Below are 9379 nucleotides of genomic sequence, written 5' to 3'. Positions count from 1 at the left end.
AGAGAGTCGTGTTGTTCATCCTGGAGAAGAGAAGGATCCAGGGAGACATTCTAGCAGCATTCCAGTATCTGAAGAGGGCCTACAAGAAAGCTGAGGAGGCACTTTTTACAAAGGCTTGTATTGATAGGTTAAGGAGTAACACATTCAAACTGAAAGAGGATAGACATTGATTAGAAATTAGGAAGAAGTTCGTTACTCTGTGGGAGGTGAGGCACTTGAACAGGCTGCCCAGGGAAGTTGTGGGTGCTCCATCCCTGGAGGTTTTCAAGACCAGGCTGGATGGGGCTTTGGGCAACCTGGTCTAGTGGGAGGTGTCCCTGTCCATGGCAGGGAGGTGGGACTAGGTGGTCTTTAAAGATCTATCAGTTATTTAATTTTCATAATTTACCCGGTCTGTAGTTACTTGACTTCCTTTCTGTTTGTTTCTATTATTTGGACAGAATTAGTAACAAGAAGAGAAGAATGAAAAATGGCTGAGTTCCTACTACTTGGTACCAACAACTTCCGCAAGTTCACCCATGAATCTCTTGCCGCTATCGAAAAAAGAATTGCTGCCAAGAGGAATTGTCAAAGAAATACTACAGATCAGAAACCCGAGGAGAAACCACGTCCTCAACTTGACCTAAAAGCTTTCCAGAAGTTACCAGCCCTCTATGGAAACCCTCCTCCAGAGCTCATTGGGGAACCACTGGAGGATCTTGACCCATACTACGAAGACAGTAAGGTGAGAGCCAAACAAGATGCTTGGATTTTAATTTGTTTTATTGTGTTGTGAAGAAGAGTTTATGCGAATGATCTACCAAACAATTTTCCTTACATCCCTTTGGAAAAACTATGATCCCTTTCTAGGTTTTCATAATGCAGGCAGCTGGCACAGCTGAAAGACATGCTGTAATCTTCTTAAGAAAAGCTTAATTTTGAATTACAGGAATTAAAGAATGTGAACTCAATTAACATTTAAGTCAGAATGAAAGGAGAAAAAATAAAATAGAGGAAGAAAAGAGGGTTTTGACTCAGATCTGCAAGAAATTATAATAATTTTGAAATTTTTCTTAAATTTCAAGTTTTGAAAAAAGATGTTCCTCTCTATCTCAATAGTAATGCTCCTCTTAGATGTACAGAAAATGATCACCTAAATATACATATTATTTTAAAACATTTGCTTATGAATCCCTAAAACCTACTTATTCAAGCTCCATATTCTAGCCATGAATTACTGAAGAATATGATGCTCAATAAAGAACAGAGAAATGGGAAATAATCCACTGGAAATTGATGCTTATTACTTGAGAAATAGTTAATACTTTAAACTAATTTCTGCAGTTGTGGAGCTAGAGGATTACTCCCAAAACCAGCAAATAATGATAAAGGCTGCAGTTCTCCCTCCACCTCTGTGTCTTGACTCCATGAGAGGTTCAATTTAGGAGATTAGTAGTAAGCAAAATAAGATCTCTGCACAACACTTTGCAAGTCCTAAGGTTTAAAAAGGAAATTCATGCTGACGATTTTTTTGCAGCTTGACATTAATGGGCGTGAAGTCTCTCATCAGTTTATGATGAGAGGATAGGAAAGTATTAGAGTCCTCCCATTTAAATGGACTGAAGTTAAAATCAAGGTCTTGGTCATCACTGGTAGAACAAGATATAGTACAAGGTACCGTGTGTGTTCAACTTCCTGAAAACTTTTCTTCATATTTCTTTATTTTTTTTAAAGATTTTCATAGTGCTAAACAAACAGAAAACAATCTTCAGATTTACTGCTACACGTGCCTTATGGATCCTGAGTCCCTTTCATCCAATACGAAGAACAGCAATTAAAATTTTAGTACATTCATATCCTTTTGTTGGCTTCCTTTGCTCTTTTTGATTATGCATCCCTATGGAATCCTCTACTTTTGAGTTTTAGAGCATTGGATTAATCTTGTCTTTTTTTTCACTCCAGATTACTTCTAATTACCTTAGGAATTATTATTGTCTTGAGGCTCTTGTGCTACACAGAAATAAATAGCTTTGTGAGTACTGGGGGTATTGAATCCTGATTTTCTACAGATTTGTGCTTTGTGAGTGATCTGATGTTGATTCCCTGATGTCTTATAGACAAAATGAGATGTTGTGGTCCAGTAGCGACATATAGGAGACTAATAAGATTTCTTTCCTCTTCCTCATCTTCTGCTTACCCAAACTGTAGGAATTGAATTCAACTCATGTGCCAAAGCTGATCAACCATTAGCCAGTTTCAAGAGAAAAAGTCTGAGATAGGCAGGCATGCATATGAAAGCACATAGAAAGAAAAACTATGTAAACTTAGTTTCTTTAGGAAAATGGATTTTAAAAAATTGACTTTGGTATATAAAACTGAATGTTTCCAGGGATGCTGTTGCAAGGAATGACTTGGGAATGTAAAGCTGCTCTAGATCCCACCTTGTATATCAAATTTAGGGTATAGGAATCACTATTGCCCCAGTGTGATACTTTGGAATGAAACCAGAGCAATAACAGTTTCTTGAGCCTGGATCAGGCCCAGTGCAGAGTATCCTTGGGTGATTTTAGTTTTCCAGCCATCTCCTAACTGTGTGGTGCTGAGTTAGTTGCAATGGGTCCAAAGTTCTCATCGTGGCTGGGTACAGACATCTCTGGAGGCGTGATGCCTCTCACCCAGAGCCTTCTCTTGGCAGCAGGTTGATTGGCATTTCAACACTAGTGGTCCAGCTCCTGCGTCTGTGACAGTTTGACCATGCTTAGAGCTAAAGCCAGAAGAGTTTTTGCGTGGGTGGAGAGGATGGATGATAAAAAGGCTGGATGTATTTCTCATGTACACCTCCTCTTGGATTGCCAATATGACACAAAGCACGAGATTCACCTTCACAACCAGGCACTTAGGCTTAGGTGTCTACACATGAGTTAGATGCCCAAATTCTCTATCATAGTCTATAGTCAGCAGGTCCCAGGAAGCAGCTGGGCAACCCCAGGTGTTGGCTAAACATGGGCATCTAAAGTCCTTTGAGACCTCTGCAAGTATCCTGGCAGACTTCACACTGTCCCTTCAGTAGAGGTCTGCCAATTTAGTTAGGTTTTGGGTTCACCTGCGTGATCTTGGGCAAGTTTTTAACTCTTGTGCTCTAAAATGAAACCAAAAATACATTCTTCCTCCCACTCTTTAAATGGTTGAGGAGCATTTTACCAAGTTTGTAATGAGCAGCAGATCTCTCTCCAAAAAGCATGAATAAAAATGATAGTATATTGTCATCTGAGTCAAAATCAAGCAATGTGCATGCTGTTCCTACATGGGCTTTAAACTGACAAACAGATACTACATCTATGATGGGCTGTCTAGTTACATTTCTGAATTGTCATATTATTTGCCTTCACTCCCATGGCTTACATTATTCTCTTGGTTTATCATATGCACTATTTTAACTAATTGTGTATTCATGGCTGTCACTGAGTCCTCGAAGACTTCTTCATCACCTTCATGGAACAAGTATGTTGAGTAAGTATCTGTGGGTACGTATGTCTTTTAATTCTGTAGTTATACTGAATTATTGAGACTTAACTTGCTGCCTTCACTCAAGATAGTTTATGGGGGATTTAGAAGGAAAGTTGCTTGTTTTAGGACTTTGTTTATTTTCAGGGAGTATTTTTGTCTTTAATCTCAATGCCTATAATAATTGAGGTATTATAGGAGTAAGTAAGTGAAGATTAAGCTCTGCCATTGAACAAGCTTCACTTCTGTCCAATTGCTCCATTTTGTTATACCACTTTCTGGAGTTACTGAGTAATTATTTGCTTGTAATCCAAACAAATTTCCCATTGTTGCTGATGCTGACGGAGCACATCTGCCTTTTACATTTTTTTTTAATAATACTGAAATGCTGAGTTTTTCTCTAATAAAATGTTCTGTCAGAGGCTTCTGGGCTGCAGGATGCTGCTAGAAAGTAAAGCTCTTATCTTCTGTGCTGCCAACGTTTGCAATGTTAAATCACAATAAATCCACGCTTTTGTGGTAACACTTAAGCTGGATAATCCCATGGTTTTGTTTTTTTATAGAGTATTTCAGTTCTCACTATTTCAGTTTGGCATAAATGTTAGAATGTGAACCCTGATAATTCTAACACTTAAAGGAAAAAAAATAAAATTCCAAAATAGCTTTAAAAACAGGTCTAAAATTTTTTCTGACTATCTCATGTTACATGACACTGAAACATCTGGGAATGGCAAATTCTCCTGCAAGCAGGAACAAGACTCTGAATGGTATTAATGTTTATATCTGCAGAAGACATTGAGATCTGTAAGTGTAGGGTCCTGCACCTGGTGAGGAATAACCCCATGCTCCAGTACAGGCTGGGGTTGACCTGCTGGAGAGCAGCTCTGTGGAGAAGGACCTGGGAATGCTGGTGGATGACTAGTTCACCATGAGCCACCAACATGCCCTTGTAGCCAAGGTGGTGTCCTTGGATGCATTAGGAAGAGTGTGGCTGGCAGGTCAAGGGAAGTTTTCCCCCTTTACTTTGCCCTTGTGAGGGCACATATGGAGTACTGGGTCCAGTTTTGGGCTCCCAAGTTCAAGAGAGAGAGGGAACTACTGGAGAGAGTCCAGCAGAGTCTATGAAGATGAGGAGCATCTCTCTTATGAGGAAAGGCTGAGAGACCTGGGGCTGTTTAGCCTGGAGAAGACTGAGGGGGGATCCGATCAATGTTTATAAATATCTAAAGATGGATGTCAAGAGCCTGGGGCCAGACTCTTATCAGTGGTGCCCAGTAACAGACAAGGGACAACAGGCACAAACTGGAAGACAGGAAGTTCCATCTGAATGTGAGGAAATACTTTCTTGTGTAGGTGATGGAGACCTGGAGCAGGCTGCCCAGAGAGGTTGTGAAGTCACCTTCTCTGGAGACTTTCAAAACACACCTGGACATGATCCTGTGCAACCTGCCTTGGGTGAACCTGCCTTAGCAGGGGGTTGGACTAAATGATTCCCAGAGGTCTCTTTGAACCCTACCATGCTGTGATTCTGTGATATTTCCCTACCTATGAGAGCATTAAAGGTTAGATAAGAGTCCTGTCTGCTGTTGGCATCAAGTCTACTGTTCAAATGCATTTCACTAATAATTTCAGAATACTTCTTTCCAATGAAAAGTGAAGCACTACTTCCATATAATCTGTTAGTGCATTTGCTGACTACCAAATGAATGCCTTTTGAATTCTGTAGGGACATCACTGCCTTGTTGAAACGGTAAGTGCACTCAGGGAAATACAAGAGTACAGAATTTTCAATTTAAGATGGCAATTATTCTTATTAATGGAAAATTATCAGTAAAAGCTCTTCTGGACTTACTAAGTGTTTTAACATTGTGCACAGAAATGGAGGCTGCATGCCCAAAGTAAATAATATACAGCATATTACACATCCACTTGGCTGCTTGAAACCGAGGGAAGGTACAAACTTTGATCTTTATTTTAATGAGTAGCTAGGAGTTTTGTGTTTCTTAAATCATCAGAACTCACGTGAAAGCATTTGAAAAAAAATGTTGAATGCCAAAACCCCTTGTCACAAGTGTGCAGATTAATAACTATGTTCAGATTGCACTCAACTGCTGCTAGAATACACAGAAATCAACAGCAGCATTTCCAGTACTTCTGAAACATTGGCTTAGTTTAGTGGCCTAGACAGTAAATGGTCTGTGTCTCTTCTGTTAATTGCTAATATTGCTGTTTTCCGCTGCTACTTCCTTAGATTTATTTTCACTGGCATTTATACTTTTGAATCATTGATAAAAATATTGGCAAGAGGATTCTGTCTAAATGAATTCACCTTCCTTCGAGATCCCTGGAACTGGCTGGATTTCACTGTTATCGTTATGGCGTAAGTGGGATATATAAAATATGGATTATCTGTGCCCGGGCTCTCTGTTTGAAGTTCTTGTTGCTGTGGTACAAAAGGCTGTCTGCAATAAAAAAAGCAAATCAAGCCGTGGGTTCTAATTGTATCTGAAATGATCTAGGACATTGACTCTTGTTTCATCACTGACTGTATTTCATGAAGGCAATAGAACTATGCAGAGCAAGATGTACTCGGTGGTGAGCATACGTCAATGGGTGGATTTTAATCAGTGTAAGGTCATAGCTGGTCTGTGGAATCCAAACATACTGACCCTGTGTATGAAACTACCAGTTTAAAATTAGAGCAATGTGTGTAGGCACCAGCACAGTGGCTTAAATTTGGGCTCTTTATCTCCAAAAATCGTAGTTTGAGCTTCTTTTTGCTGTAGTTAGAAAGCTTTTACACTCAACCAGTATAAGAGTGCAGCTACGGAAGGGAGATTGAACCACATCAGCATTTTAGCCTGAAATGAATAACTGTGGGTGTTATCTTTGTTTATATTTTAAATGCATGATATTTTAAGATGCTGACACAAAAGCAGCTGTGCACAAGCCAATAGAGATTGCATAAGGAGACTCTAATAATCAAGAAATGGGTTTCTGTTTTATAAGTCTTCAGACAAATTCTTGATATGCAGTTTATTAATACTCAAAATATGCTCAGAAGGGTGAACAGTTAAGAATGACCACTATAAAATAATTGTCCTATTTACTCTGTTCAACAACCTGATGTGCTCCATCCTGACTTTACAGGTATGTGGGAGCAGTTAGTAACTTGGGGAGTGTGTCAGTTCTTCGGACTTTCAGGGTTCTGAGAGCTTTAAAAACTATTTCAGTAGTCCCAGGTAAGAAATCCTATTTGCTGAACATTTCCTGCTACTTAGAAGTTATTTCTTCCTCCAATCAAAATGCTGGAATTTACCTTTCTTTCTTCTTGTTTCTTTTTTTCTTTTTCTATGTCTTTCATTGATTGCAGGCACAGCTGAATTTGTGGACACAAACAGTGTCTGAGTTCACTCAGCCCTGACAGAATAAATCAAATATTAGAAAGAGTTTTGTATTTAATTAACTTTCATCATGATTTTAAATATTTTTTTTTAAATGCTTTTTAATGTCAGTTTTACAAAATGTTCCTCTAGCTGGTCTATGTGTTATGGTTCAACAGAACCACCTCTGATGACTGAATGGACTTTACTGTAATTCACCTTGGGAAATCAGTTTCCTTTTCACCTTTCCCTTAGTTATAAAGCAAGTGGATCCTTTCTCATGATTAAACAGATAAAGAATGAGTAGGTTGTGTCTGTCTTCTCTTTTTGGTCTTTTTGATTATATTCATTATTGTTTCCAGTTTCTTCATGGATAAGCATTGGTGGAAATTCCATTTGAATTATGCACATTACTCTCTGGACAGGAAAAACTAAACTATCTCTGGTTCCTCATCTTTGCATAAATATTTTGTTAAGGGATTAAAGGAACATCTGGAAATTGTAGGGTCAATCATATGAGGAAAAGAAATATTTCCCATATTAATTAGTATCTCATCCAAAAACGATATTTGTGTGGCAAATATATTTGCCATATATTATTCAGTAACTTTGGTATGTTGTTTGTTACACATTGTTTTAACTCTAATCAAGTACGACACATGTATCTCAGCTTTTCATCCCGTTTTCCCTTTGTATATTGTCTTCCTAGGACTCAAGATCATTGTAGGGGCACTTATCCAGTCTGTTAAGAAACTTTCTGATGTGATGATCCTGACTGTTTTCTGCCTGAGTGTCTTTGCTCTCATAGGCCTTCAGCTTTTTAAGGGCAATCTAAGACACAAGTGTATGAGGAACTCTACAGAGTTTGGCAAAATACCTGATATCCTCAACAAAACGTTTGACTCTTATGAAATGTTTGCTAATTATACAGGTAATTTTTCTCCTTAATTCTTTTTTAGATGATAGTAAAGACACCTCTGCATGTATGTATAACCACATGCTGTAAATTATATTGCTGGTTTTTAGTGATTGATATTTTGGTAACTACCTGACAATGGCTTTCAGATTGCCAGAGGAGCTTGTGGGTATGTAGGAATGCACTCCTCCCCTTCTTTATAATAAACAGCACTCCCAAATTTTCCAGTAACATCCAGCTTTGTTTCCCAGAATGGTATGCCAATAACTGAAATACACATTAGCTCATTCTCTGCTGTAATTCCCCAAAGTCCACCTTTTATTACATGCTGAAGAGTTCGTACATCTTCATTTTGCTGCCTGGTGAATCATTCTTCAGATTGAAACAGAGGAATTTGTTTAAAAGTAGAAGGTACTTTTTTCTTTGCATCATACATATCTTATGTCTTATAAAAGATATATATCTTTCATGTATACATTTTGACTGAAGCTGGTTACGAAAACATAGAGCAGAGATCTGAAAATGCACCAGTGTCCTCAGAGGAACATCAACTGTAAGGAAATTACAGAAATTTCTGTAAGCAATTCAGAAAGGAAAAGTCTTGTGCTAGAGGAAAAGCCTACATATACATGAAAAAACACACTCTAGTTAAACAATATCTGTGCCAGAAATATGAAGAAAGCTTCATCACTGAAGAAAATACCCACCATCATGTTCAGACATAGCAGCAGTTAGAGGGAGAAAAGCAGGGGAAATGTAGAAATATATAAAAAATGTCACACAAGGTTGCTGTTTGTATACACTCTGTGTAGAAGGTTACTTCATACAGGATTTCTTTAATAACTTCATAGTCCAAGGGGAGAAAGTCTTTGTACAAAAGATTTTTGAAGAAGAACTTTTTGCAAGAAACTCTGGTACCTACCCAAACCCCACACATAAATACAGTCACTTGCATGTACAGAATGCTATAAAAATCATGATTGAAAACAAATTTCAAAAGCTACCAGACAGTGACTGGAACCTTGAGAGACCATGGATGCGACAGACTTTGGCTAAAAATACTAATTTTTTTGTGCTGAAGAAAGAGGAAACAAACTTTTTTTTTTTTTTAAATGCAGAGCATTGCAGCTGTATAAAGACAGTGGCCTGGAGAAACCAGGGCTCAAGGACTTAAAAACCTGTGTTGCTTCACAAGCTTTGTCTTGTTCAAATCCTATGCCATACATTGTGTGCAAAGTAATTTGCAATGACAGCAAAAGCTATATGAGGGCTCAGAAAAGTTTAATGAAAGCTAGGTGACTTTCCTACAAGATTTAGTACCTAGAGCACTATAAGCCTAGTTTTCTATTAAATGATTTTTTGTATATTTTTGTTTTATGATCTGCTTTGGTCCCAATTTCATAGGAAGTTCCAAACTCCAACATGAAGAACTACATGCTGTTATGATTCTCTGAAGCTCACTGTATCTTCTTTAAAAAAAAACCCTTTTTGTCAGTTGGCAAAACAGAGTTGAACTTAATTTGGATGGGAAGCAGTCCAGATACTGACTCATTCCTTTGTGGTATATTTACATGGTACCATTTAGCTGATCCTAAGC

General features: G+C 38.2%; 1 protein-coding gene across 1 annotated transcript in view; it reads left to right on the top strand.

The window, feature by feature from the left end:
- Positions 1-469: 469 nt before the first annotated feature.
- The window catches only part of LOC103775038 (sodium channel protein type 5 subunit alpha-like), a gene marked incomplete at its 3' end in the record, with an annotated part of 34064 nt that continues 25154 nt past the window's right edge, over positions 470-9379 (top strand). The window contains exons 1-6 of the mRNA XM_008942482.1: positions 470-724; positions 1714-1832; positions 3382-3489; positions 5735-5863; positions 6634-6725; positions 7576-7797. Of these exons, the coding sequence (XP_008940730.1) occupies positions 470-724; positions 1714-1832; positions 3382-3489; positions 5735-5863; positions 6634-6725; positions 7576-7797 (925 nt within the window). The remainder of the gene's footprint in view (positions 725-1713; positions 1833-3381; positions 3490-5734; positions 5864-6633; positions 6726-7575; positions 7798-9379) is intronic.

Source organism: Merops nubicus, unplaced genomic scaffold, assembly GCF_000691845.1.
Source record: "Merops nubicus isolate BGI_N331 unplaced genomic scaffold, ASM69184v1 scaffold716, whole genome shotgun sequence".
Lineage (NCBI taxonomy): Eukaryota > Metazoa > Chordata > Aves > Coraciiformes > Meropidae > Merops > Merops nubicus.
The sequence above is the reverse complement of the archived record's forward strand: the minus strand, read 5'-3'. Positions and strand labels throughout refer to the sequence as shown.